Source organism: Panthera onca, chromosome D4 (genome assembly GCF_046562875.1).
Source record: "Panthera onca isolate mPanOnc1 chromosome D4, mPanOnc1 haplotype 2, whole genome shotgun sequence".
Taxonomy (NCBI): domain Eukaryota; kingdom Metazoa; phylum Chordata; class Mammalia; order Carnivora; family Felidae; genus Panthera; species Panthera onca.
In genome coordinates this window covers 90,591,852-90,619,729 of record NC_138351.1, presented here as the reverse complement: position 1 = coordinate 90,619,729, position 27,878 = coordinate 90,591,852, and the positions used below count along the sequence as shown (strand labels likewise).

The window sequence follows — 27,878 nt, the reverse complement described above, 5'->3', positions numbered from 1 at the left end:
AGAGTGGGAGAAATCGCGAGGGACTGACTGCCGACGGGCACGAGGGGTGGAAGTGTCGTTGCGGAGGCAGACGGAGGTGGCGGTTGTACAACATAGCGGGTACTGAGCACCACGGAATGCTGTACTTTAGAACAGGGAATTTTACGCTCCTCGAATCCTGTTTCGGTAAAAAAAGAGAACCGTGAAAAAAGCTTTTGCGGAACGCTGCCGCGTAAACGTGTGCGTTTCGTGATGAGCTTCCTTTTTCCGACGAGCCTGTTTTCTCTTTTGCAAATAGGCCGGCAGAAGTAGATACCGTGGACGCGTTCCAGGGCCGCCAGAAAGATTGTGTTATCGTCACGTGTGTCAGAGCAAATGCCATGCAAGGCTCCATTGGGTGAGTAACTCTCGTCACTGCCTTTTCACCGGTCTGTAGTCTCGAGCCAGATCTGTTTCCGACCACCGTCGGAGAAGACGGTCATTTGCTCGCTCGGCCTTTATAAAACCGTGCGTAACATCGTGAAGGTTTCCCTCCGGTTGCGTGAAGTCGATCCGCTGTCTGGTGTGCTGCTCTTCGTACCTCGTGTGTTAACCTGTGTCCTGGTGGCAGTCTGTCCTTTCCCTCCGAAGAGTGCCCTCGATCTTGGACCGGGGGGAGTCTGCAGGGGGCTTGCTCCTCTCCAGGATGGGTCGTGGAGTGGTTTTTCGTCTTTGCTGTGTTTTCGTGCTTTGGCCAAGTTTGTCAGCCTTAACTCCTGTGGGTTTACTCACTAGAGAGGCCCAGGACACTGTGACGGTTGACAGAAAACTCCCCGGGTCTTGCAGCCCTGAGACTCCTGTGTAGTTACTTTTTTCCTTCTTTTGAGGAAGTGAAAGTTCCAGATTGTACAGATACGTTGACTTGGTCTGAAAGAAAACAGTAACGTAAGTAATGGTGACGTACGCTCTCCCTGCCCCGTTTGGAGAGAGTCTACACGCACACACGGAGGCCTGGTGTCTCCGGACCATCCTGTTAGCGGTCTGCTCTCTCCCAGCTCACTGGAAAGTTCACCTTGTTCGCATGGCAGTCCTGTTCCTTCTGAGCTCCTCTAGATCTGTTGGTACATTTGTCTGAGACTTGTGTGTTCACATACTGGCTCCACGACATTGGAGTGATTTCAGATACATTTAAATGAAGAGTCACTGGTCACGGAGCGCCCGGGTGGCCGCGTGTTAAGCGTCCGACTCTTCAGCTCAGCTCACATCTTGATCTCGGGGTCATGAGTTCAAGCCCCGTGTTGGGCTCCACACTGGGCACGAAGCCTACTAAAAAATGTGGTTTTTTTAATTTTTAAAAATAATAACTGATCTAGTATTGTATTTTTAGGATGTTTCTAAGGCTTAAGAATGACGCTGTTAAAACTGCCAGTATCTCCTCCAAGTGAGACTAGGAGATTGACCGATGCACCACTTGGGAGGGAAAACTCCGGATATTTTGTTTATTGTTTTTGATGGAAGTTTCTTATTTGCCGGGGACCCTATGTTGGGAAAAGGGAGAAAACCACGTCACGTTAAAGGAGGAGAAGGAGCCCGAGAAAAGCTGTCTGATGTGTGCGTCTGTGACTCACCTACACTCACATGCTAAGTCATTCTGCAGAAAGAAGTAACTTTTTTTTTTTTTTTTTTTACCACTTAGATTTCTGGCAAGTTTGCAAAGATTGAATGTCACCATTACACGAGCCAAGTACAGCCTCTTCATCCTCGGACATTTAAGGACCTTGATGGTACGTGCATTCCTGGGACCAGAGGACTCCAGAGTCTGCCCATGGTTAACTGAGGCTGGCTCGAGGTTTCGTTTTTATTTTCCATCAAAACGCAAGTGATCGCAGGGTTACAGAATAATGAGCCTCTTCCCCCTAGTGGTTCTGCGCTCCAGCAGCTTCTGCCTGGGTGCTGACCGCTCACCCTGCCCCGGTCCAAGGCCCAGGTACCCGTGGTCTGTTCTCAAGGTGACCTTTTTCAAAAAGAAGAAAGTCTCCCATCCGGGGACTGTTGAGATAGTCAATCCATACGTGAAGTGCTTGGACAGCTGTGGGCACTTAGCAGGCACTCAGCTCACCTGGTTGTTACTGGCCCAGCTTCAGGCCAGCGGGAGGGAGCTTGCGAGCGCGCGCAGGTCGTCCCTCCTGTGTGCCGCGCGCTCTGTGTCCCCCGGGCGGGGGCCGTGGCGGAGCCCCTCTAGGAGAGGCGGCAGGTTTGCGTCCGTCCGTGGTGGGCGGAGCGCGGCCTCATTCGGTGATGTCACGGCCCGGGAAAGCAGATGCTTGCTGCCTGTCTCCTTAGGGGTGATAGCTTCGGACCTGTCGAATTTCAGTGTCTAACACGGTCGTTGGTTATCGTAGGAGTGGAGCCAACGCATTCGTTTTGTTTTTCCCCGGTTTTCCCCCTACTTTCCGGCTTCGTGCCACCAGAGGGCATTCTGACGCTGTCTTGCCCGTGTACTTCTTCCCTGCATCTGTGCTTTTCAGGTTTTCTTGTTTGGGTGCCCCGTTGAAAGAATTTTTGAAGGCTGCCGGTACCACCTGTTTTTAAGTCGCTATGAAAAACTTGTTAGAAGTTTAAAGATTTTGTTTCTAGCATGTTCTAAATCCTGACATTGTGAAATAACCATTAAAAATAAATCTTTACGTTGCTCTTAAAAGCGTCCAGCAGAACAGATAGCCGTAGGACTCCCTTTGCTTTTGAAATTGAATTTCCACTTGTACTTGTTGAGGATAAGATTCAGTGGGGCATATATTTTTGTAATTACTTGTCTCACTATTCTATCTCTCTGCCACGAACATTTATACATCAGCTGGAAGTTTGAAAAACATTTTCATAACTGGGGAGACTGTGTGAAGCGCGAACTTCTCTGTACTTTGTTCGCAACTTCCTGTGAATCTACAGTCACCTCAAAATAAAAGGTTTTTTGTAGAATTATTTTTCCTGGGACCGTAAGGATCTAAGTGTGAAAACGTGATTTCTCATCAGTTGGTTGACCTATTACTATTTTTAGTAATAAAATTTTTGAATTTTGGCGGTGTTTAAACCTGGAAGCTAACATGGCACTTGTGTTGTGTGTGCCCTGATTAAAGGAGCCTCTGTGGGCTCCCCTGTTCCCACCGCCCCCTTCCGTTTGGCACCCAGGAGTTTGGGCCCTGGCAGTGCGGGCCTGCGGTCGGATGACCGGGCGGGCAGGACAGAGTCCGGGCGGGAGGGCCCCGAGAGCGCGTGGGGGAGGTCTTCACTCTGGGAAGCCAGCGCTGTAAAAAGGTGGAGAAAGAATACCATAAAAAAAGTCCCAGTTTATCACTTGGGTTTTCCAACTTAACTTCCGCGGTCCTTGGAGCCTTTTTCCTATGTTTTTGTTTCTGTTTTTGTTTTTTATGCTTACCCCAGTTTTCCTTCCGGAAACAGAACCAATGACGAAGGCACTTGGTTTTCTCTGAGAAACCAAGAGTGATAGCCCTTACTCAGAACCGTTTTTGTGCTCTCAGAATCCGATTAAACACCACCTTTAGGTGCCGGAGACGTGGCAGAGACGGCAAGAGCATCTGCTTCGTGTCACACCTGTGTTTCGGCCACAGGGTGAGCATCTCTGGAGCTCTCCGGAGCGAGAAAGAGATCCGAGCCGCGGAGCCTGGCTCGCGGGCCTGCGCGGTGCACGCCGGCCCCGGCCTTGCGTGTTACCGACGCGGCCCTTCGAGCGGAACGAGATGCTGTGAGGCCGGCATCGATACTGCGGTTCGTCCAATCCAAGAAGCCATTATGACATAAGTCACTAGTTATGTGCTACTCTTAGGCTGTGACGCTTTATTTCCACTTAGAACTTTTATTTTATATTTATTAAAAGAACTCTTCTAGTCTTGTTTAGACAGACGTAGGTCACTCTTGTTTGTGCAGAAAAGAGAAAAAATACAGACCAGATGAACAGGTTGAGAGATCCCTAAAAGTACGTCACCTTCCGAGTCTGGCGCTACGTGACCATTTCCCGGGTCACGGTCACGTGGCCTCGTTGACGCACAGGCCGTGCCCCTGTGCCCTGTGCCATCAGAAGGCGTTCCCTAAGAGTACCCCCCACGGTCTCCGGGGTTCTCCTCCAGCCCCTGGTCTCCGTTCTCCAGGAGTTGATGGCTGGTACTTTTTTGTCTCATCAGAACATTTCTGTGGGTAGGTTTTCAGGCAAGAGCTGGGAGTCCTTCTTCCTTCAGGTGGTTTATTGACTGAAAGTCGAGGGGTCGTGGTTGCCTAGCCAGGAATTCCTCTAGGATCGGTTACTCGGAGACTGCGCCCTGGCTGGTAGGCACCCCAGATTCAGAAATGGTAAAATGTGAACACGGTGTGCACTTCAGAATCAGTTAAATAAAACATCATTCCTATTTTACAGATGAGGAAACAGGCTCAGAGACGCCCGCTTGACCCAGGTCATGCAGCCAGTTAAAATTGCTGCCCTCCCCCACCTTTATGAATAGGACGGGAGCCCCCGCGAGGACAGCGGACAGTGGACAGCTGTGGTCTTTGCCCTCCTCCTCTCGCTCCTTCTCTTCTCCCTCCCCCTCCTTCCTCATCGTCCTCCTCTTCCTCCTTCGCTTCTCCTTCCCCTCCTCTCCCCCTCTTCCCCCTTCCTCCTCCCTGTCCTCCCCCTTCCCCTCTTTCCTCCTCTTCCTCCTCTTCCTCCTCCTCCTCTTCCCCCTCCCCCCTCCCCCTCCCCCTCCCCCTCCCCCTCTCCCTCTTCCCCTCCTCCTCCCCCTCCTCCCCCTCCTCTTCCCTTCAGGCTTTGTGTTTTTTCCTCTCATGCACGCTCCTCTTTCTAAGGATGCCCACGTTCTCATAACTGTAAAGCAGCAATTTATTGCCAAGCCAGGTCTAACAGGAAGTGACGAGAATGCATGCTGGTGGGTTTTCTTCTCCTTAGGTGTGCCTCTCATAACTTGAGCTCCTCCAGGAAGGTGGGAAAAATCTGTGGAATAGTTGTCTCAGTGGATGAAGATGGTTTAGCGCCTTTGGAGTCTAGGAGGCCTTTGGGAATTCAGTGGCAGCTATGGGCCTCTTTCTAGAACAGTCACATGCACCCAAAAGTTAGGGCTTTCTGGCACCAAGCTTTCCTGCTCCAGCATATTAGCCTTTCGAGAAGCAGGCAAGACTCTAGATCAACAGTGTCCGAGGAACTTTCTGGGATGACAGAGCTGTTCTGTGCCCGTACCATCCAGTCACTAACCACGAGGCACATGTAGCCACTGAGCACTTGAAATGTGGCTGCTACAACTGAGGAAGTGCATTTCTTAATTTAATTTAATTAATTGAAATTTAAATAGCTCCTTGTGGCTGCTGGCAACTGGTACGGTCTGTGTAACAGCCAGTGACCACACGGCACCAGTAACGTGGTAAAATGGGGGAAGTTCTTTCTTATAGGCGGTGACCAGGGCTCTTTTCTGATAACATGGCTTCTTTCTGTGTCTGGACTTCTCTTTCCTTTAGTGGATTCTTGAGAGCCTAGTCATGAAGTGTATTTATTGTTGTTCAGAAATGAAAGCAGAAACCTCATGCTTCCCAAGCATATGAGAGTTTTGGGGGTGTGTAACTGTCTCTCCCTTGTCTGTTTCTAGGAAAATCAGCACTGGAATCACCTGATTCAGGACGCACAGAAGCGGGGTGCCATTGTCAAGACGTGCGACAAAAACTACAGGCACGACGCAGCCAAGATTCTGAAACTCAAGCCCGTCCTGCAGAGAAGTCTGACTCACCCGCCCACCGTGGCCCCGGAGGTGGCCAGACCCCAGGGTGGCTTGCCCAGCAGCAAGCCAGACGGTGAATTTGCCAAGACGTCTTTCCCTTCCTCCCTGTATCACGTGCCTTCTGGCTGTAAGGAATCCACTGGTACTGTTACCACCAAGGACCCTGAAAGACCTCCTATTCAGGACCGGCTTCGGGACCCACGACTGCTTAGGAGGCTGGGCATAGACCCCGAAGCCAAAGGGACATGCCCGAGGGATCCGCAGCCCCTGAGCCCCCAGCATCCTGGGGCCACACCTCCCTCGGGGGAGCCAGGCTTCCCTCTGAGTCACCAGGACCTGGGTGGTGCCCAGCTGTCCACCGCCAGAGGGACCACGCTGAGCAACCAGAACCCTCCCGTGCAGTGGGAGCCTCCAGCTGCCGGTACGGATGTCTCCGCTAGTAAAAGAGCATGTGACTGGGAAGGAGGGCTCAGCCGCAGGAGAGAGACCAGGGCTTTCAGCGAAGGGGACCGGGAGACGCAGAGCCCCGAGAGCCGTCACCCGAAGAGGCGCTCTGGCTGGGACAACAGGAGACTGGAGGAGGAAGCCAGTGGTTCCAAGAAAAGAAAGTTTTTATAGTAAAGCCAAGTGACAGAGATGGTCAGCCCCAGCATCATCGCGAACTTAAGATGGCCACTAATGGGACTGTCCAGATCAGATTATTTTTGTCCTTAAAGGAGTTTGTGTGCTGTTGGAAAACATGGAAAACGTATCCTAACACCTGAACCTCTCGGTATCTTCGATATCTTCTGTCAGCCGCAAAAGCTGTCGAGGGCGTTTGTGTGTCCGTTATATTGTCCTTGAAGACTTAAAACGTTGATCTCTTGTTCTTGTATAGTAAGGGAGACTGAGTGGATGGTGTAAAAGTTGAAGTGTACATTTGTATAGCAAATAACAAAATCCTTTTAAAATGTAATCTAGTAGACCGTTTTTCTTTCCCCTGCTTAAAATGTTGCTCATTTCCAACAGAACAAACTTTATATCTAAAAAAAATAAAAAGGAGGAGGAGGAGGAGGACAGGCCCTTTCAAACATTGTTATGGCAAGACAGACCTCTTCAGCCCGGGTAGTGTGCAGTAAGCTCAGTTAATGCTGGTGGGTCAGATGTCTCTAGTTCTATTTAAAAAAACAAGTGGAGTCTCCTGGGGGAACCTTCAGGAAGCAGAGCTATGTTAGGTGAAGTTCTGCTGATGTTGGGTGTTTTTAGATGAGGCTCCTTGGCACAGAATATTACGTTTCTCTGATGAGTTCATCTGCCTGTTTCAGGGAACACATGGGTTTCGAGCTAAAATTCTGATTTCCCCTTGAGGTAGAAGAATACGAAATGAAAGAATCACTCTTGAGATACCATTCAGATGCCCCCCAGCGTATTGTGAGCATCCCGGAACCGGTGGGTTACAAGTCCAGTGGTCGTCAGGTGCCAGATCCGTGCAGGGGGGGACCCTGGAAGAGCCACCGAGGCTTGGGTGTGAAAGCTTGCCGGTTGCCGGGAGAATCCGACCAGTTTGTTTTGGGGGGAGCGAGAGGAACTGCCTGTTACTCCCCACCCCCCCCAAGGGATTCTGGTCACTAACCGGGCAGCCTGGGACCCGAGAGGGCAGGCCAGATGGAATATTGTGGGCAGGAAATCCCTCTCTCTGAAAAGAGGAGGAGAAGAGTGCAGACATGTGAGGTTGAGACCCAGGAAGAGAGCGGACAGGTTTCCTGTGAGCTCTGGGGCCCGCGTTACCTGCTGCCAGTACATCAGTGCGGCAGGATCATCTGATCGGAGGGGATGGTGCTGTTGTGGAGGGGAGTGCCGTGGCGAGCGGACGTTTGTCTGGACACGGGAGGCCTGTCTGACCGCAGGGTCAGACGTGAAGGGTGCACGGTAGCGGGTGACACTCGTCAGAACCAGTGGTTTGTAGCGACTGCTAGGCAGCCCGTTAGCTACTCTGGGGAGGAGACCAGACCCCTGGAGATCCACATGCACCATTTAAAATGCTGTCCTCTGCTTTTTAAGCCAAGGGGGCTTTGTGTCAGATCTTCTACTGAAACTGGTTGTTTAAGAGCTTTAAAACATTTGCCAGAAGTTTTAAACCTACCTTCTGTGACCCACGTCCCGCCCAGCGGGGTCCAGACGGCTGCTGGTCTTGGGCAAACACTCCTGGCCCTGGGGCACGTGCTCCGTCCCCCATTGGTGGGCAGAACACTTACTTGTCCTTGGCCACACAGTGTAAGCGCAGGGTGTGGGGTGCAGGGCGAGCCCCACCCCGTCTGAGTCAGGGGCTCTGTAAGCTTCCCGCATGTGCCTTTGGCACGAAACCTCATTGTTAGTTTGAGTTCACTTTGCTGCTATCTTGTAAGATGCCTCATTGAGCGGATACTTGGTGGTGACGATTTAAAGGGTCGAAGAACTCCGTAGGCTCCTAAAAGGCGTGACAGTGACAGGCAGAGCTGGGGTCAGGAACTTCTCCCTCTGCTGGTGCAGCACAGAAATGAAGAGAGAAGTGCCAAACCCGGGCGGTGCTCTTTCCTGGGGCCCAATGTTACCCGTCCTGGCGCTGTGTTCTTCTGTCGGTTTGCCACCCGCCCAGCCTGTGTCCCGACAGCCCCTCCCTGGGAACACAGTCCCACCTGATCCCGCATTTGAAACTGTTTGTTGTTCTGGTTGGTAAAAATGTTGGCATAAATCATTTCGTACGGGCGCCTCTCTGGTGGTGGCGGTCAGAACAGTGTTGTTCTCGCAGAGTGAAAAATACGGCTGTTTTCTTCGTCCTTGCCGTGGCGTTGGAAGGAAGTGCCCCGTTTTCTTTCCGTGTTCGTTCATTTCACCACGAATACATCCTACTCAAACGCTTGTTTTGCCTCTTTGTATACAACCTTCCTTGGCTTTACTGTGCATGGTTTATTTGGTGAATATGTTTTCATGTATTACCAGGAGCAGATTTGATAAGTACATGTGAATAACCTCCTGTAAATGAATTTTATAACAAAAATGTACTAAACTATTTTCTAAAATTAGCCGTGTAGATGATAATTTTTGGCTGCAGCTTTGATAATTCTTTCTAATGCTCTGAATTCATAGCTGGGATTCGGTGAACAGTAGCCCTCTGGTCTTTGTGAAAACACACCTTTGAAGAGAAAATGGTGAAATTAAACGTGGAAATAAGAAAACTGGCCTGAGTTAGGAGCTACATATGACGGGGTCAGGTGCAGTGTCCTAACCAGCGTGCTTTGGGTCACTTGATTTGTCTTAGGCAGAAATTACTGCTGGGGGGTGGGGGGTGGGGGGTGGGGGGTGGGTGGGGGGGATTTGCTTTACGCAGGTCTGTTCTCCAGCCCCCTTCCCCCACCCCCACCCTGGCTCTCTGTGAAATCCCAGCCGTGAGGTCACAAAGTGTTCATGACCATCCGTGGTGGCCGGTCCTGTTTTGAGGCTTGATTCGACAAAAGAGCACACTCACCTTTAGGCTGAGACCGGGGAGAGCGGGAGAGGCTGGGCAGGCGTGAGCGGAGCTCCCAGAGTCATGATGGGGGACAGGGTGCAGACGTCCGATGGCAGCAGCCGTGGGGCGCCATCATAAAAGCAGTAGCTTCGGGGAGTGTCATCAGGCTTGGCCACCCCGCCTGTTCGAGGGCACGCGCTCATTCCGGATGCGTGCACCCGGGGAGAGTGAAATGACGAATGGGGACTTAGGGGGCATCCTAAATCTGCCGGGTGACCTGGTGAGTGCTCTGACGGCCCTTTCGCTTGTGGGGCTCATTACTGCAACATCTGTAGCGGTCGTTTTTAAAGTCACTTCTGACCGAGTCACCCACGCAGTCCCCGCCACCTCCTGGGTGTCCCCATTCATTCTTTCGAGGAATAAATAATTCAGGGAGGAACCTAAAATGTAGCCTCAGCTCCTGTGGAATTTATGTGTCGTGCAGGACCACAGCAGCAGTTTCTGTTCACCAGGGATCCCTCCATAACCTTTAAAGGCCCTGACTTGCTGTCACCCTGTCCTGGACAGAGGCGTGTGCCGCATCAAATGGCGTAAACGGTGTCCGTAGACGGATGGGGTGTTCGGAGCCCCGGGAGGCTGTCCGGTGTGCCCTGTGCCCCGCGGCGCAAGCCCGGCCGTGCTGGCAGACGCACTTGCCTTTGTTTCTCAGCGACCCTGCTGCACACGGGATCCTTAACGTGTGGATTTCAACCTGGGGCCCGCACCTCGGAGTCACCTGGGGAGCTCTTGAAAATGCCACTCCCGGCTCCACCCTAGAATTTTCTTTTAATTAAAAAAAAATTATTTTTTGTGATGTTTATTTTTGAGAGCGAGAGGGAGGAAGCGAGCAGGAGCGGGGGAGGAGCAGAGAGAGAGGGAGACACAGAATCCGAAGCAGGCTCCAGGCTCCGAGCTGTCGGCACAGAGCCCGACGCGGGGCTCGAGCCCACGAACCGTGAGATCGTGACCTGAGCCGAAGGAGGACGCTCAACCGACGGAGCCACCCAGGGGCTCCTTTTTTTTTATTTTTTTATTTTTTATTTTTTTAATGTTTATTGTTTGAGGGAGAGCGCTCGCACATGGGGGAGGGGCAGAGAGAGGGAGACTGAGCCAGCCAGGTGCCCCCTCTGGGGACTCTTTTATAAGGGCACTAAGGCCACTCTTGAGCTTCCGTCGTCATGACCTAGTCGCCTGCCAAAGGCCCCACCTCCTCATACCATCGCCTTGCGGGGGGAGGATGTCAACATACGAAGGGAGGGGAGGGGGACACGAGCATCCAGGCAGCTGTAGTTTCTCAGTTGTCACCTTGGGTAGGCAGAGCTCCCTGGACGTTCTCTTTAGGATGGGCCACGAGAGACACTGCGTGTGACTTGAGGCCAGAAAAGAAGCACGGGCTCTGAAGGTCGGGGTAGAAGCTTCGGGCGCCGTCGTAACCCACGCCTCTTGTCACTTACTGCTGGCTGGCTGGCGTGGGTCCTCCTTCCCGGGTCCTCGTGGCGCTTCTCCAGTGCCTGAGCCAGGTTGGCTGTTGGCTCCACGACCGAGGGCCCCAGCTTCTCCCGAGGGACGCCCCCATCTCCGGAGCCGCGGGCCGACCGACACGGGCTCCAGCCCACCTTGCGGATTCCAGCCTGCCCTCGGCCCCCCCTCGGCACGTCCACCCCCTTTCCCGCCCGCCCGCCCGTAGACTTCCAGCTCCCGTGTGAGCTGAATGTGGCCCAAGTCCCCCCAAGTCAGTGCTTTCCTGCCAGGAAGAATGAGATAGAAAGAGGATGCCCAGTGCACATATGTTACAAGTCCCCAGCATGGCGTTGCAACCAACAGCAGGGGAGTGATGAACCCTGGCACCCCTCTAGGGCAGTGACAGACCCCCCCCCCCAATATGGTTTTCCATCGTTTTTATCCACACGGAAAAGGTTCACAATATGGTGGTAGGTAAGGGGTGGTTCTATTTTTGTTCTCTATGTGCGTATACACAGTAGATTGATTTTTTAATAGGAAAAAAAATACCTAAAAGGACCATGTTTAACAAGGGTTAGGTAGGTAGGTTGTTTTTTCCCCAAAGTTTGTTTATTTTGAGACAGCGCGCGAGCAGAGAGGGGGCAGAGAGAGCAGAGAGAGAGAACCCCAGGCAGGCTCCGTGCTGTCAGCGCAGAGCCCGACCGGGGTCTCAGTCTCATGAACAGTGAGATCACGACCTGAGCCGAAAGCAAGAGTCGGATGCTCAACCCACTGAGCCCCCCCGGGCGCCCCAGTTGTTGGTTCCTTTTTAATGGATTTTATTTCTGGGGCGCCCGGGGGGCTCAGTCGGTTGAGCATCCGACTTCGGCTCGGGTCACGATCTCCCCGTTCGTGAGTTCGAGCCCCGCACCGCGCTGTCCGCGCAGAGCCTGCTTCGGATCCTCTGTTCCCTTCTCTCTGTGCCCCTCTTCCCCCTTCTCAAAAGTGAATAAACATTAAAAACATTTTTTTTAAGGAAAAAAAAAAGGTTTTGTTTCTGAGAGCAATTTTAGGTTCACATCAAGAGGAGAGGAAGGTGCAGAGAATTCTCCAGAGAGCCCCCTCCCCACACACATCCACAGCCAACCCGACAGCAGCCCTCCTCTCCGGAGTGTTCGTGGGTCTCAGCCACTGAATCTGCACCAAGTCATTATCACCTGAAGTCCGGGGTCTACATTGGGGTTCGCTCGCCTACATTCCATGGGTTCGGGGGGACGTGTGATAACACACATAGGCCACTCCAGGTCATGGACGTACAGGACAGTTTCACCACCCTAAAAATCCTCTGTGCCCTGCCTATTCTAGGGAGTATTTGGAAGTTTATTCTGTATTTGTTTTTCATTTTTCCATTGGTTGTATAGTGAGCGTGAATTATTTTTGTAATAAAAATGTTCTTTTTATTAAAAAATTTTGAATGTTTACTTTTTGAAAGAGAGTGGGGGGGGGGAGGGGCAGAGAGAGTGGGGGACCCAGAATCCGAAGCGGGCTCCAGGCTCCGAGCTGTCAGCACAGAGCCCGACGTGGGGCTCGAACTCACGCGCTGTGAGGTCATGACCTGAGCCGAAGTGCAACGCTTAACCGAGTCCCCCCCACCCCCGGGGCGTCCCCCAAATAATGTTGTTTTAAAGGAAACCCCAGTTCTTCTGGTCATTCTCTCTTACAAACGGCGCTGCCCTGGAGCCTGCGGGGAAATGCTGTGTTAGCAATTCCTCCCGCGTGGGGGCGCTCTGGGGCTGGGGTCGCCCTGTGCAGGTGTTCACTCGCCCCTGGGCTCGGCGGACCGCTGTTCCTCCCGGGCACCCCGACCCCAGCAGCCACCAGGCCTCCTGGCCTTCCCATGCCAGACCCCCCCCCCCCGTCCCCCCCCCCGCCCCGGAGCGGGAGTGGGGAGGTGCGGGGCACGCAGCGGGGGCTCGAGGAACTAAAGGCCAGAGGGGCGGCTGCACGGCAGGGGGCACCCAGCACCCAGCCGCCCTCCCCCGCCCAGGGTCTAACCCACCTGGGCGCTGCGCTGGGGGCTCCCGCGGCGCCCGCAGTGCCAAGGTGCCCGCCAGCCGCCCAGGTACGCTGCAAGTCGCCACCGGCAGGGCGGCGCTCTCGGGCCGCTCCCTGCTCCCCCAGCCCGCGGAGGGGGCCTGCCCGGACCTGCGCCCCTGCTCGGCTCCGGCTCCGGGTGGGCGGCGGGGACGGCGCTCAAAGAGCAGAGCAGGGCAGAGCCAGCCGACAGGGGCTCGCAGACAGGGGGCAGGGTTCCTTTCGGATGCAGGCCCTGCGCAACGGGGCGCAATGGCACCTGTATTTGTACCTCGGGCTCCGGGGGAAGGGCGGAAAGCCGCCCGTCTACATCGGTTACTCTCAAAGCTGGTTTGACCCGGGGGCCGAGTCCCCACAAGTCCCCGGGGAGGGGCCGAGGGGGAGACAAAATTAAAAGGCGTCCAGCGCCCTCTGTGCTAGCAGTGGATGCATTGAATCCGAGAAGATGCGCCAGCGTGCGCGGAAGAAAAAAAAAAAAAAGTATATAAACTTAGGGACTAACTTATTTGAATGGCCCAAACGTTCCAGGAAGAGCACTTCCGGCTCCATTCTGACCCTAGCAAGTCGCCCCACCTCTCTGAGCCTCCTCTGGAAAACGGAGACGCATTTATTTTGTATGCTTTAGCCTTTTTATGAAGGATAGCATGCTTCCTGCACCTCTCCTTCTGTGATTTGAATTTGCCACTCTATGTTTTAAGATTTATCCATGGTGATGCACATAGCTCTAATTTAGTGGTTCTCAGGTGGAGGGGGTACCGTCGTTACAACTGGGGTGTCTATCACAAGCCAAGGGTGCTGCGTAACGTTCCAGTGTCCGAGGACAGTCCCCCCCACAGGAACGATGCCCCCCCAAAACGTCAGTAGCGCCGAGGCTGAGAGACGCTCTCCTCCGCTGTAACTGCTCTGGGCCACACCGCAGTTCCCCCATCCGGCCTCTGGTTGAGGGGTTTGGTTTATTTTCATCATCACTCCCCATTCAATACTTCCCCGATCACTCTTGTATACATGTTCCCGCTCCTCATGCTGGATTTTCTCCAGGAGGCTTACCTAGGAGTGGAACTGCCAGGACTCGGGGGGGGGGAAAAGCACATTATACGAAATCATATACTGATTTATATCCGCATGTTTTTCTTTTGTAAAGGAATTCTTACCGGGCGCCTGGGTGGCTCAGTCGGTTCCGCGTCTGAAGTCGGCTCAGGTCATGATCTCATGGCTGGTGGGTTTGAACCCCGCATGGGGCTCACGGCCTGGAGCCTGCTTCAGATTCTGTGTCTCCCGCTCTGCCCCTCCCCCTGCTCATGGTCTGTCTCTCTCTCTCAAAAATAAATTTTTAAGAAATTCTTAATATATTGTCCATGTTATTTTTTTTTTATCTGTTACATGCATTTCCCGTATCCTGTCTCAGGTATGGCTTGTGCTGTTTCCCTGGTATCTTTTGTGGTATATAAGATTTTTAGTTTAATGTAGTTGAATGTATCAGTCTCCCAAGGTTTCAACGCATTCCTTTTGCCTTTTTAACCTCCTGAATTTTTTTGTTTTAATTTTTTAATGTTTATTTTTGAGGGAGTGAGACAGAGCATGAGCGGGGGAGGAGCAGAGAGAGAGGGAGACACAGAATCCAAAGCAGGCTCCAGGCTCCGAGCTGTCAGCACAGAGCCCGACGCGGGGCTCGAACCCCGTGATCATGAGATCATGGCCTAAGCTGAAGTTGGATGCTCAACTAAGCCACCCAGGTGCCCCACTCTTGAATTTATTTTTATGCACGGCATGAGGAAGGGATATAATTGTATTATCCACTTCTCATAAATACAACCACATTATGTTAGCGCTATTAATATTTTCAAATTTTTATTTTTGTCCAGCATTTTGTTTTGAAAATTTTAAATGTAAAGAAACGTTAAAATAGGGCGATGAATACCTCAATGCCTTCTGCCTGGATTCACCAGTTCTCAGCATCTTACCATGTTACACTTTTTCTATGCATCTATCTAAGTTTTGGTTTTCACTGAACAATTTCAATACTATGATACCCCACTCCTAAATACTGGAGTACTTATTTCCAAGGAATAAGGACTTTTCAAAACAGAACAACAATCCTGTCATCTACATTTGCTATGATTATCTAATCTGTGGTCAAATTTCTGCAATCATCCCCAAATTCCTGTCGTTTTTAAACAGATTTTAACTCTGGGACCAATGTAGGATCACACCTTACATTTGGTTGTCCTGTCTCTTCAGCTTCCCGTATGTAAAATATTACACTATTTATTTGAGAGAGAGAGAGAGAGAGCAGGGAGAGGGTAGAGAGGGAGAGAGAGAATCCTAAGCAGGCTCTGAGCCATAGCGCAGAGCCTGACGCGGGGCTCGATCTCAGGAACAGGGAGATCATGACCTGAGCCAAATCGAGAGTCGGACACTTCCCCGACTGAGCCACCCAGGCTCAGGTAGGCTTTGGCGTATCCCTCCCGCAGCACGGGATCAGGAGGCACAAAGTATTCATTCGCCCCATTGTTGGTGATGCTGAGTTTGGTCACTTGGTTAAGGTGGTGCTGGCCAGCTGCCTTCGTTGTCGTTAGCCCGTAATTTAGGGGACTCAAGTACACGCCGAGGGTGGGGGGAGAGCTGAGTTCCACCAGGAACACAGTCACAGGGACCCTGGGGGCCTGGTCGGCCCGTCGTGTAGGAGGAGCACTTGGGCCAGGCAGTGGGGACTCCCTGTGAGGAGCTGGGGTCTCGTTGCCCTGGAGCACTGCTTCTGCGCCCCGGGAAGAGGGCTCCAGGAGGAAGCAAGCAAGAAAGAACGGGGTTTTGCGTCTCTTTTTCAACTGCAGAAGACCCCCCCTTCGGTATTCAGGACACGTTGCTCAATTTTTATAAAGCAGGTTGTAAAGGAGGGTGTGTACAAGCTGAGGCCTTTATTATTCTAAGAAGTAAAACAGAGGCAAAAGGCAGCAGCCAGCAGTTCAGCGGCAGAAGCTTGGTTCTGCACTGGAGAGACTGTACTGGCACCCTGGACTCTGCCTCTTCCTGGCTGTGTGACTCCGGGCAGCTCGCCCACCCTCTCTGTGCTGGATAGCCATTGTTTCTTTGTGCCTTTCCTCTGGCTGGGGAAGAGAGACCATCTCCCTGGGTGGGGGGGGGGGGGGGGGGGGATGCCGGACACAAGGCAGGGCCCGCCTGGTGAGGACCCAGCAGGAGGCAGACCTGGGACAAGGGCAGTGCCCCTGGCAGCATCTGGGCCCTCAGGGACAGCAGCGAGGGCCTCTGGCCACCGAGGGCGGGACACTGCCTTGCCTTCGTACATCTAGCTCCCCTGACACGTGCCTTCGAATAATCTTTTCTGCTCAGGTCACCCGGAGTTGGGTTTTGGGCTGTGCCTAAGCTCTCTGACCAGGACGCCTTTGGAGCCTCAGTGTTCCCGGCTGTGAAATGGCTTTGTTAATAAGGCCCACTTCTCGGCTGCGTTGCCAGGATCCTTGAAATAAGGACGGTCAAGCCTGACCACGGTGCTTGTGACTGGGTTTAACAAATGCTGGCAAAAACTGTGTGGGTTTGCTTTATGGAAAAGTACTAGGGTTGTACATCAGAAAATATTAACTGTTATTAGCTCCGAATGGAGGATTGTGGGTGGTTTTAATTTTAAAATTATTCTTATTTCGCTCTTCTGTATTTTCTAACTTGCCTGCGGTCTGATTTGTGTTTTAAAAGGGAAAAATAAACAAGCTTCCCCTCCCTGGGCCTTTGCCCTGAACTCTTCTGGCCTGAGATGTGCCGGGGTCCTTCTGGGACTGGGGGAGGCTGGCCTAGCCGGGAGTGCAGGGCCCAGGCCAGGGGTGCAGGCAGGGGGTGAGCCCCCTCCGAGCCCTGCCCACCCCGGTCTGCCGGGAGATGCTGAGGGCTGATCCCGAGGCGCCCATAAATGTCTCATAACTGTGACGCACGGCAGGGGAGGCAGAAACCGCTAACACGGCAGTCCTGTTTATTTAGAGGGGGCAGGTGGGGGCAGGGGGCAAGGCGAGGCTGGCTGCCGAGGGGCGGGCGGGAGGCATTTCCCAGACAGCAGAACTATTCGGATGAAGCCAGGCTCCCCAGGGCGCCTTGCTCTGCCCGCCTTAGAGCTCACTGCAGGGGCGCAGGGAGGAGGGAGAGGCAGGCAGGAACAGAAGTGACTGCAGGCCCCACCCTGGGCCTCCCCCCCCCCCCCACCCCGGGCAGATGCCCCCTGCCTGGGGTTTCCAAGGCTGCCGTGGCCCTGGGTTAGACACTGGGCTCTGAAGTCAGGCTGACTGGACTCAACTCCTGCCCCTGGGCTTAGCTAGTGTGCTTTCAGGACAGTTACTTCTCTCCTAGCCTCCCTTGGTGGACCTCCACTTCCCCTTCCCAGAAATGGGTATGACAGTCCCTTCTGCAGAGGACAGTGGTCCCCTCGCCCTGGGGCAATTTTGCCCCCGATCTGCAATGCCTACATCCACCGTGAGTTATCACACCAGAGAAGGGGGTGCTAGGATGCCGCTAAACATCATAGGGTGCAGAGGACCACCTCCCGCCACCCTCCTCCCAGAAGCATCCAGCCCTGAGGTCAAAGGCACTGAGGTGGAGAAGCCTGTCCTGGGTGAAGATGAGCATTTAGTGCCACAAAGCGTGCACGGCGCCCGCAGATGGCGGCTCACATCCAAGCCGGGGCACGGGGACCTTGGCCTCTTGACCTCTCAGAAGCAGGTGTCGAACCTGAGCTGGTGGACGGGGCGCACTGTTTCAGAGAAGCTGGGCTATGACTTTGGGCCCCGCTAACCTTGTTTCCTCCTTCCTCCCAGCTGCCTGGAAAACGTCAGAGTTTTCCGAATGGCCGCTGGCAACTTTCCCTGCACCCTCCTGCTGAGGTCAGGGCCCGAGTGGCCTCCGCAGGGACCCGGGCTGCCGCTCTGATTTACGATGAACTTCACCTTCCGGCCCTCGCTCAGACCAGTCCCAGGGAAGCTGACACAGCGCCGGTCCAGCTGAGAGAGGTCGGAGAGGACAGAGAGCTGCCCACAGAGGCCCCTTTCCTTCTGGACCCCTCACTCAGGAGCTTTCCAGGGACATACCCAGGGCAACACAATGGAGAGTGTGTGTGGGGCCAGATGGCCCCCTCCCTCACTTCTGCTGACTGAGCACCAGGGGGAGGGGTAAGAGAGCAGGGCCAGAGCCCTAAACTGGGCCAACTAAAGCTGGGTGGGGAGTGGGGGGGGGGGGGGGAAGGGGAGGGGCCTTTAAGGAACTTTCTAGAAGCCCCACCCATTGCTCCTGCTTCCATTTCATTGGCCAGAACTGTGCCACGTGCCCATTCCTATACACACGGAGCCCCAGAGGTGTCTTATTTTCACTGGGAGAAGTTCTGTCAGTAAGGAAGAAGGTGAAACCACGGGGGGCCTACAGAAGGCACTTCCTTTGGGAGTTGCCCCTGCAACCTGGTGTTGGGGATGGGAGCTGAGAGACACCAGCAGAGTAGGCCTTTGGCCTTGAATCCTATTTCATAACCAGTTGTATCTCCCCCTTCCTGTGCTGCATTACAGTCTGGTTGCCCTCGAGGCCAAGTTTTCTTGAACTGGGTTTTAGCCTTGCTTTGGGGGCGAGAGCGGGGGAGGCGGGTCTAAACTTCCCAGCCTGGAAAGGAGTGGCTGCAGGTGCAGGCCGTAGAAGCAACTGGGAACCAGAACCGATCCATGAGGTTGGGAATCTTCTGGAAGGGAGCCGGACCTTCTTGAGAGCAAGCAGTGGGAAGTACAACCACCCAAGGGCAGGACAGACCCAGGGGACCCTCCCATGGCAAAGGGCCTCAGTTGATGGGTCCCATTCTTCAGAGTGTCCTGTCACAACTCCCAGGCTGCCGCTGGGTCCCCTTGGCCACCCCATGTGTGATCCTTGGGAGGGAAAGGGGAAGCAGAGGGGGGTCCGCTGTGGATTTCGTCTACGGATTCCAGCTCGGGGCACTGGAAGGAGGCTGACACTGGGCCTGAGACACGGGTCTGAGAGACAGACCCATCCTGATACATAAATCGGAGCATGGGAGTCAAGCTCGTAGAATGTACCACATCACTTCACTTTGACTTCTCAGGACATCAATGTCCACCACGTGCTTTTGAATTCAAGGACAGCTGGGGAAAAGTGCCAATAAACTTTGGACTTTTTCTTTTTTTAAGGGAAAGGAGGAAGACAACCATCTGGGGGGGGGGCCCTAACACGTGGGTCGCTCCTGGCCAGTGGGCGAGAGGGCTCCGCTATCCACACCCGCAGGGAGCAGGGCTGACCGTTGTCGTTCACGGAAGGGCCCGGAAGCGGGGGGAAGAGTTTCTCCACGGCTATTTTGGGCTCCTCTTTAAACTCCGAACCCTGCTGAGCGGACACGAACACAGAAAGAAAACAGCTCCCGGAGGCAGCAGTGAGCAGACTCTTTACTCTGGCGGGTTATACACCATCAACCACCTGTTCCGGCTCGTGTCCTCCTTAGAGGGGCCGGTGAATACAAACAAAAATAGTTCTCTACAAAACCAAGTTTCCAGCCTTCCCAACCCTCCTTCCTAACTCCCTCCCCCAGACGGTGAGTTCCTTGGTCACCAGGCCTCACGGAGTCTGGTGGGTTGCAAAGGAAAACAAAGAAAGAAGAGTTGTAGGCAACAGGAGTTCGGGGTCCGCTGGCCTATGGTAAGCCAGGGACAGGCGCAGGGGGTGTCTGCAACAGTCGCATATGTGTGTGTGTGTGTGTGTGTGTGTGTGTGTGTGTGTTGGGAGGCAGACCTGGAGGTGTTGAGGTGAGAATTTCTCCCCACCCGCTGTCTCACCACCAGCCAAAAAAAAAAAAAAAAAAAAAAAAAAAAAAAAGGGGTGGGGGGCGGCGGGTGATACAAAAGAAAACCTAAGACCCAAATCGCAGGCGGCTGGGGCCAGAGCCCCCACAGCGCCCCCTGCGGCGGCGGAGGGCAGTGCCGGGGCGGGGGCAGGTGCCACTGACCGCGGCGGGAGGAGGCGGGAGGGCTCTGCTGTGTAGCACCTGGGAGCAGCTCGGGCCGCACCCTTCTCGCCGCCCGGCCTCGGGCGCCGGCCCCCGGGCCCTCGAGCCCCCAGGGCCGCCCCCCGGGCGCAGGGTCCCCTCCGGGCCGGGCTCAGCAGCCCAGGCGGGCGGCCAGCCCCAGCAGCAGCAGGCAGCCGAGCAGGGTGGCGGGGCGCGGGGCGGTCCCGGGCGCGCGGTCGCAGTCCAGGCCGCCGTCCTCCGCGGCGGGGTCGCAGCGGGGCTGCTCGCAGCGCACGCCGGTGTAGCCGCGCGGGCAGGCGCAGCGCTGGTTCTGCAGGCAGGTGCCGCCGTTCTGGCAGAGCAGCTGGTCATCGTCACACACGTTGGCTGCAGGGCGGAGGGGCGGTTAACGCGGGCGGTGGCCCAGTCCACCCCCGCCCCCCTCGGTGGAGCTTCTGCGACTGAGACGGGCCGGGGGCGTGGGGGGTGTTGGAGGCCCAGGGCGCCCTTGGTGAGAAACGCCCCAGCGTGGATGGTGACGGTGGCCAGGCGAGAGCTGGCCCCCGTCTCCTTCCCGCCACTGCCCTCGGCTCTCCCCGCCTACTGGCCTTGCGACGCACCTGCTCTCTCTCCTCCAGAGCTTTGCACCTGCCTCTCCCTGTGCCAGGAGCGCCCTTCCATCATCCTTCCCAGGCTAGCGCCCACTGTCCTTTCGGTCTCGCCAGGCCACCGCTTGCTCGGACAGCTCCCCACCCTCCCGCTCCGCAAACCCGTCCTCGTCAGCCAAATCCCACCGACCGCCAACTCCGCCTCTGCCTCCGACTCCCCGCTCAACCGGCCCCCAGATCCGCCGCCTCCCGGTTCCCACCTGGCACCGGCTCCATTCCCGGGTCGCCTCAGGCCTCGCCCTCCGCCCCGCCCCCAGCCCCAGCCCCGCCCCGGCGCCCGTGGCCCCGCCCCTCGGCCGCAAGCCCCGCCCGCCGGGCGCGCACTCACGGTAGCAGCCCTGGCGCCAGTAGTGCGTCGGGAGGCAGTCGTCGCACTTGGGTCCCGCTGCGCCCTCGCGGCACTCGCAGAAGCCGGTCTCGTTGCACCGGTCGTGCACGGAGCCGATCTGGTTGCAGTTACACTCTGGACGGACACGGGCACGGCGTGCGGTCAGGGCGAGCTGTGGGCGTCCTCCGCACCGACCCCCACCCCGCCCGGCCCCGCATCCCTCCAGCCTGCCCCCCTGCCCTTCCCCGGTGATGCACCCCACACCGTGTCCACGTGCGCCCACGGCCGCCCGACGGGCCAGATCTCGAGGGAAGCCTGTAGCATCCATTAGCCACTCCCTCCCCCTGGCCCCGGGGGCAGCCCCAACCCCTCTCTGGGCCTCAGCCTCAGTCTGTGAAACTGGAGGGAGCGCTGAACCTTCCCAGATCCAAAGGGCTTTAAGATCCATGACAGGGGGGAGGAGCCTCATCAGGGCAGGGCATCCGGGTCGAGGGGCTACTGGGGGAGCAGGGAGCACACAGGGTGGGAGGAGGAGCAGCCCCAGAGGCCTCCAGCCTCCCCCGGCCCCTTCCCTGTTGGTTTCTTGGCGGGCCTCTGCTCTGTGGGAGGGGGCAAAGGTCCCCACTCTGGGAATCCTTGAAGCAGAGGAGGCAGAGAGAGGCAAGGAGAGAGGAATGTATCCGGGAGGCAGGGAATGCCTCGACTAGGATCGGGAAGCCCCACCCTGTCCCTACAGCTGGCCAGTGTGCCATCGGCAGCACGATTCCATTTGGGTCACTTTAGAGTTGATGGAATTATCTGAAGGCCAATGCCATAATTCAGACTGACCGCTCCAGCCCCGCGGGCAGCCCCTCCTCTGTGAAGCCAGAGCTGACCTGGTGGGCGGAGGCTGGGCAGCGGGATGCCAAGGGGGCTGGGCACCCGAGGACCGAGCACCGGCCTCCAGTGGAGACAGAGGCAGGGGTGGTGGGCAGCCCTTCCAGGCTGCTGGGCGCTGGCTGGGGCCTTGGGTCTGGCCTTTTGGGATGGCCTGCCTGTGCCCGGGCCCAGGGCCCCCACAGATTGCTTCTCTACCCCCAAACCAGTCCTGGAGCAGAGCGTGAAGAGAGCAGAAGGAGTGCCCCCTGGGTCTTAAAAGCTTGGCCTCTGCTTATGAAGCACTGGGGGGCGCCTGGGTGGCTCAGTCGGTTAAGCGTCCGACTCCAGCTCAGGTCATGATCTCACGGCCTGTGAGTCCGAGCCCCGCGTCAGACTCTGTGCTGACAGCCTCAGAGCCTGGAGACACAGATTCTGTGTCTCCCCCTCTCCTGCTCATGCTCTGTCTCTCTCTGTCTCAAAAATAAATAAAAACATTTAAAAAATTACAAAAAAAATAAAAGCACCAGAAGGACTTCGTTGGAAGAAAAGCTTCAGCCACGAAAAATGGGTTGAAAACCTTTGATCTGGAGGCTCCTGGGTGGCTCAGTGGGTTAAGCATCTGACTCTTGATTTCGGGCTCAGGCCACGATCTCACAGGTTTGTGAGTTCGAGCCCTGCGTCGGGCTGCGCCCTGATGGTGCAGAGCCTGCTTGGGACTCTCTCTCTCTCTCCAAATAAATACACTTAATAATAATAATTAAAAAAAAGCCTTTGATCTAATCCACTTCTCCGTTTTACAAGCAGGGAAACTGAGGCCCATAGCAAGCTCTCGAACCAGTCTTTGTAACCAGTGGTTCTGCAATTCCAGTGCCTGTGGGAGGTTCCTCATAGAGCGGATTCCGGAGGCTTCTGTCTTTGGAGACGCCCAGCTGGCATGGGCCCCGCCCCCCTTCCCAGGGGATTCGGACACAGGGCTCTCGGGACCCCGCCCGGCCCCACCCCACCAGCAGCGCCCACGCCGCACCCCGCGGCCGGGCCCGAGCGGCTCACCGATGCACACGTTCTCGTCGTCCAGCTCGGCGGAGCCGTTGCGATAATAGCCCAGACGGCAGTGCTGGCAGTGCTGGCCTCGCGTGTTGTGTTTGCAGCTGACACACGTCACCACGTTCAGGAAGTCGATGTAGCTGCAGCGGTTGGAGTGGCCGTAACACTCACAGTCTGGGCCGGCCGAGCGTGAGAAACACCACGGGTCAGTGGGCCAAGGGACACCGGGCCTTCCTGCCACCCCCTGCACCGTGTATTGGGGGAAACTGAGGCACGGGGCAAGGACAGACCAGCCCGGGGCATGCAGGGAGCAGGAAGGTGCCGCGGGCCGCCAACGCTTCCCTGTCACGCGGGAGGAGACAGGAGGACCGGTGTGTTCGCCCAGCCCACGGGTTCCCACCTGGCCCCGGGGGGGCAGGGATTCAGGGAGGGCCAGCGGCTCGGAAGGATGCCCGTGTCCGACTGGGAATGATTCATGCAGGGAGGGTGGGTCGCGCAGCCAGCGTGAGCGCAGGAAGGACAGTGCCTGTAGCGCGGCACCCCCTGGGGGGCTCGGCAAAGGGAAGATGCGTGCATGGGTTCCGGGGCGAGATGGAATGGGCCAGGAGCTTCCTCCACATGCTGCTTTGGAAGACCACTGGACGGAAAACGCCCACCTGCCGGACCTTTTATTATTAGCCTGAGCTGTTCTGCAAACGTGATTGGCACCAGAGGGCCTCCTCTCGCACAGCCCCCTGAGAATGGGTACCGTCTTAGGGTTTGTGCCCTGGGCGTCTCTTTCTGCCCTCCTGATAGCCTTGGCCTGGCTTTGGACTCTTACTGCAGGAACACGGTCCCACCCACACCGAGGACAGCCACCTCTGTGACATCCTGCCGTTTCTCCCAGCCCTCCCTCTGCTCCAGGGACTGGGCGAGTCCCAAGACTGCCGGGCAAGGCATCCTGAAGGCATGGGAATTGGCTCCCCGTCCCAAGAAGGCAGCTATCCCTTGGTGTCCCTCCTAAGGGGCTCAGCACCCCCTCGAACAGGAAAGCCAGTGTGACTGCCCTTGAACGGGCAAGACGCTGGCCGCCCTCCTGAAACACCATCTGTGCATCTCTGGAGGACCGAACCTCCCTTTCGTGATGGGAGAGGAAGGAACTGACGAGGTCTTGGTGGTCAAGGGCATGGGAGACCTTGGAGAAGCGAGCCTCGGAGCTGTGCCCAGGAGGAGGCGGTGGGCCTGCCACACCTTTGGCCTCCTGGGCCTGCCCCCTCCGCCTGTCCCCCCGGGAGCAATGAGAAGGTGAGCCATCTCCCAAGTGTCTCAAGGAGTGGCACCGATGACCCCTGTGTTCCAGCTCTTGCTTCGACCAAGACGGGCCCCTGGGCTACACCTCCCAGGGGAGCCAGGACAGGCTATTTCTGGAAGCTCCGGTGCCTGCCCCGTGCCTGCCCACTGTGCTTCTGACTCATACCTGCTCCCAGCTCCCTTGGGGAGGGAGGACTGAGGGAAGAGAGGCTCGGTTTCACCTTGACCCAGCTACTCCGGGAGGGGTTTCGGAGCCAGGCATGGGTCCTCCGTCTTGTATCGCCGTTTTCCAGTGCAGGTGGGGGGAGAGGTGGCTGAATCCAGCCCGGGGCCGTCCTCTTACCTTGGAATTCTTCAATGGGCACCACTTCAGCAGATTTGGGCTTGAGCTGGAAAGGTCTGGAGGCCGGGGCAGGGGCGGGGGCAGCAGCAAAGGTGCCCACAACTTGGAGAGACGAGAAATACGCTCTTTCGTCGCCACGGTCCAGCTGCCGAGGGCAGGCTGTCCGAGCCCAGGGAAAGCGCAACGGAGGGTCCCACGGGGCCCTGGGCACGTTCACCTGCTCAGATGTGAGGGGGCACAGCACATCTGGGAGCCGCGCAGAAGCAGCCCTCTGGCCTCCGGTGCCCCTTCGGAGACCACTTACACACTCGGCTGGATTAATTCTCCCAAATTACTTCTCTAGCCCCAGCATCCCCCGACAGCATGCTAAGTGCTTTGCTGACGCTGAATGATTTTCTGACTGATGGCGAATATCGCTTAGCTCTCTCCTCTCCTCTCCAAACTCCCGTGGGCATCAAACCCAGAGTGTGCACCTGACATACGAGGCTCTGGCATCTCCCTTTCTGAAGCAATCCCCACCCCCCGCTCCAGCCACAGCGAGTCCTTTCCTATCCACGGACCCCCCTGCCTGCAGGTGTATCGAGCCATGAACCCAGACAGCACCTGCCTTCCGCATCACAACTCCCTGGGGCCCGGCCCCAGCTTTGTGAGTGAGCACGACACTATCCCGGCAGCAAAGTCGGGCTCCGCTTCCCTCCGGGAGTCTGCGGTGCCCTCGTCGGTCCCGTCCCCGGGCAGGGTAGCGAGGGCTCCAGAGGCCCCATCACCAGGGAGGCAGTCAGGGGCCTCCAGCTGCTGGGAACCGCACACCCTCCCTGGTTGCGGCTCTAGCTCCAGAACTGCCTGCCAGCAGAGGGCGCTCAGAGCCCCGCTCACGGCTCCTGGAGGGGCCCGGGTTGCTGTCCAGACAGGCTTTCGGACCTACCGTCCAGGGAGCAGGTGAGCTGGGCTGGGAACGGCCTCCCGACTTGGAGGGTCGGGCAGGGCCCCCGTGTGCTTCAAGTGAACGTCCATTGAGGCTACAAACGAGCCTGTGCGTGTCTCCTCCCCCTGCTGTGGGACACTGAGGCTCTGGGCTTGGTATCGACACCATCGACGGCGCCCCCTGCCCCGTTGGCGGGATCCCCCCCGCCAAGCCTTTGCCCCGGCTGGTCCCGCCGCCACCTGGGATGCGCTCTCTTCCTTCATCCACCGGTAGTCAACCCCTGGGTCTGAGTCTGCCACCCCATTCCTGCAGGAGGGCCTGACCCTCTCCGAACTCCCCTCCCTGCCCTGGGGGGTCCTGTAGCTGACAGTGGCAGGGCAGGATTCCCGCGGTCAGCGCAGAGTCCCCACTTAGCCCCGAAGCCCATGGGGGGGAGTGTAGGATTAACAGGGGCTGCGTCTGGTGTCGTCACACTGGATCCCTCTAAGAAGGTGAGCCCCGGGGTGTGAGCAGATGGTTCTCCGAGGCCCCTCCCCTCAGCTCCCGAGGGCCGCCCCCGCCCCCCCCCACCTCCCGGCACCTACACCTGCTAACTCCGCTACATAGGGAGGGGCCTGCGGTCTAAGGAACTTTCCCGCCCCCATACCTTCTGCACTGGAGGGCATCTGGGGCCCGGGGGAGCTCTCCCCGAGGGGGGCAGCTGTAGATGGCCTGATCCACTCTTGGGGGGGAAGAAAAGGAGAAGCCCAGTTATGCGACAGGGTGGGGCTGGGGGACTTGGGGGGCACCCGGAGTCATCACACACCCATAGGACCCTTAGCAGAAGCAGCATGGTCTACACTGGCCAAGCGGAACTGGGTCCAGGTCTACGGGAGAGGCAGCGTCTACACCTACTACAGCCTGTGACCTGAAGCCAGAGAAGAGGGGGGCGGGGCTGAGCCCGAGAACCTGCACACTTTGGGCCGTCCTTTCTTCGGCGGGACACCTGATTATACGACCCTTCTGCCCTCCCTGTGTTGTCCCCGAACCTACTGAGGGTACAGCGGGATCCAGTCCCGTATTTGGGCGCAGACCTTTCTGTGCCAAAGTCCCTGGCTGATGGCTGTAAAGGGGAGCAGGGGTCATCAAACGCGTCCAGAACGGTCTTTGAAGGCTGCCTGTCCAACACCAACGCGGGGACCGGAGCCCCTCCACCATCTGACCCGCCCTCCCCAGCCCACAGCGTGGGCCCATTTTCGCCAGGGACCGCGATGCGAGTCAACCCCCAGGGTCGCCGTGCCTGTCCCCAAGACTAAGCGGCCACAAAGCGGGGGAAGCGGGCAGGGCTGGCGAAGGCAAGGCATGGCTCTGCACTGAATTTCAAAAGACAAACCCAGAGGGACAGGGGAGAAATCGGATTCTCTCCACTTCTTAAAGGGATTACGCACGATGCCGGCTGGTGGGGAGAGACAGAAAACCTACCAGCTAAAAAGTGCAGGAGACTTTCCAGCTGGGCGCTGGGAGCCTTTGGGCATCGAATTGACATTAATACGGGGCTCAGTGAGGAGAGAAGGCTGCAGGACCCAAATTGGCAAGGGCTTAATTAGAGCCCAAACAAAAGCAGCCCCGGAGCCTTTTTGCTTTAGAGCCTTTCTCCCACCACCCTCTGCGGGCGAGGATTAGTGGTCCTGAGCAGCTCTTCCTGCCCCACAGCCTCTGCCCTCCAGACAGCTAGACATGGGCAAGACGGAGAAACTTCTGGGCCAGAGGGTCACGGGCCCAGCTAGACTCCGGTCAAAGAGTCTGAAGCACCTGTCGGGAGGCACGTGGGGAGACTCAGGACCTTTCTGGGGGCTGGGAGCCGGGGGCAAGAAAGACCCCTGGCTGGGCTCTCCGGGACACGCTCGGGTGCGCGGGAAGAACAGTCTCACCGCGGCCTGTGTCGTGTGCCGAGGCCAGATGGAGGTCCCTTCTGTTCCTTGGGAATCAGGGAGTGGCTCCAGCTGGGGGGGTTTGGGGTGGTGCTGGGTGGCTGTGGAGGCAGCTATCTCTCCTCTGGAGTCGGTGAGCCCCGAGTTCGAATCCTCCCTGCGCGTCTCTGTAATCCTATTTATTACCTTGAGCGGCTGCCTCTTTCTTTCTTCTCAAACAGCTTTATTGAAGTATAGTTTACGTGCCATGAACTCCACCTGCTTCTTCCCAAGCCTTAACATCCTGACCTGTGGGACCAGGAACTAACGGTCCTATCCCCTCGGAACTGTGGGCTCAGGAGAAGTCCACACTCTGCCAACTGGAGGGACCGTCATTATTAGTGGGGGTCCACGTACATGGGGCCCAGGGAGGGCACAGGCTTCAGCTGCTAGGAGGAGCGATGACCTCTGAGACACGGGCTGCTGGGGTCACTGACTGTTACGCTAGAGCCACCTCCTGCCCCAAAGCGCCCTGCCGCCCTCACTGGGGTCACCACGCAAGCTGACCACGACCCACTGAATGTTTGAGGAGTGCGCCTTCTCACCACCTGGGTCCCGGGGACCCTCGTGATTCGCACCCACCTCGCCTGGCTCGCCGCCCTGATCTGAGCCTCTCTTTACCTCCCAGCCATGCAGCTTGCCCTGAACCGCGTGCACCAAATCCGAAGCACTCAGAAAATGGGTTCAAGGTTACTCCGTGTGTGTGTGTGTGTG

General features: G+C 56.6%; 2 protein-coding genes across 19 annotated transcripts in view; one reads left to right on the top strand and one right to left on the bottom strand.

Annotated features, from left to right (window-relative positions):
- SETX (senataxin) overlaps window positions 1–8,773 on the top strand; it is a 64,861-nt gene extending 56,088 nt beyond the window's left edge. For all 8 annotated transcript variants that reach the window (XM_060608292.3, XM_060608284.3, XM_060608289.3 and 5 more), the window contains 3 exons: window positions 278–376; window positions 1,655–1,742; window positions 5,604–8,773. In XM_060608292.3, coding sequence (XP_060464275.3) covers window positions 278–376; window positions 1,655–1,742; window positions 5,604–6,350 — 934 coding nt within the window. In that variant the 3' untranslated portion in view covers window positions 6,351–8,773. The remainder of the gene's footprint in view (window positions 1–277; window positions 377–1,654; window positions 1,743–5,603) is intronic.
- A 10,411-nt stretch (window positions 8,774–19,184) lies between these two features.
- Window positions 19,185–27,878, bottom strand: part of NTNG2 (netrin G2) — a 67,970-nt gene continuing 59,276 nt past the window's right edge. For 5 of the 11 annotated variants that reach the window (XM_078436318.2, XM_078436317.2, XM_078436323.2 and 2 more), the window contains 6 exons: window positions 25,862–25,936; window positions 24,291–24,392; window positions 23,323–23,391; window positions 22,664–22,831; window positions 20,756–20,890; window positions 19,185–20,146 (listed from right to left, as the gene is read on the bottom strand). In XM_078436318.2, coding sequence (XP_078292444.2) covers window positions 19,911–20,146; window positions 20,756–20,890; window positions 22,664–22,831; window positions 23,323–23,391; window positions 24,291–24,392; window positions 25,862–25,936 — 785 coding nt within the window. In that variant the 3' untranslated portion in view covers window positions 19,185–19,910. The remainder of the gene's footprint in view (window positions 20,147–20,755; window positions 20,891–22,663; window positions 22,832–23,322; window positions 23,392–24,290; window positions 24,393–25,861; window positions 25,937–27,878) is intronic. The other 6 variants (XM_078436322.2, XM_078436325.2, XM_078436321.2 and 3 more) reach the window with 4 other exon arrangements.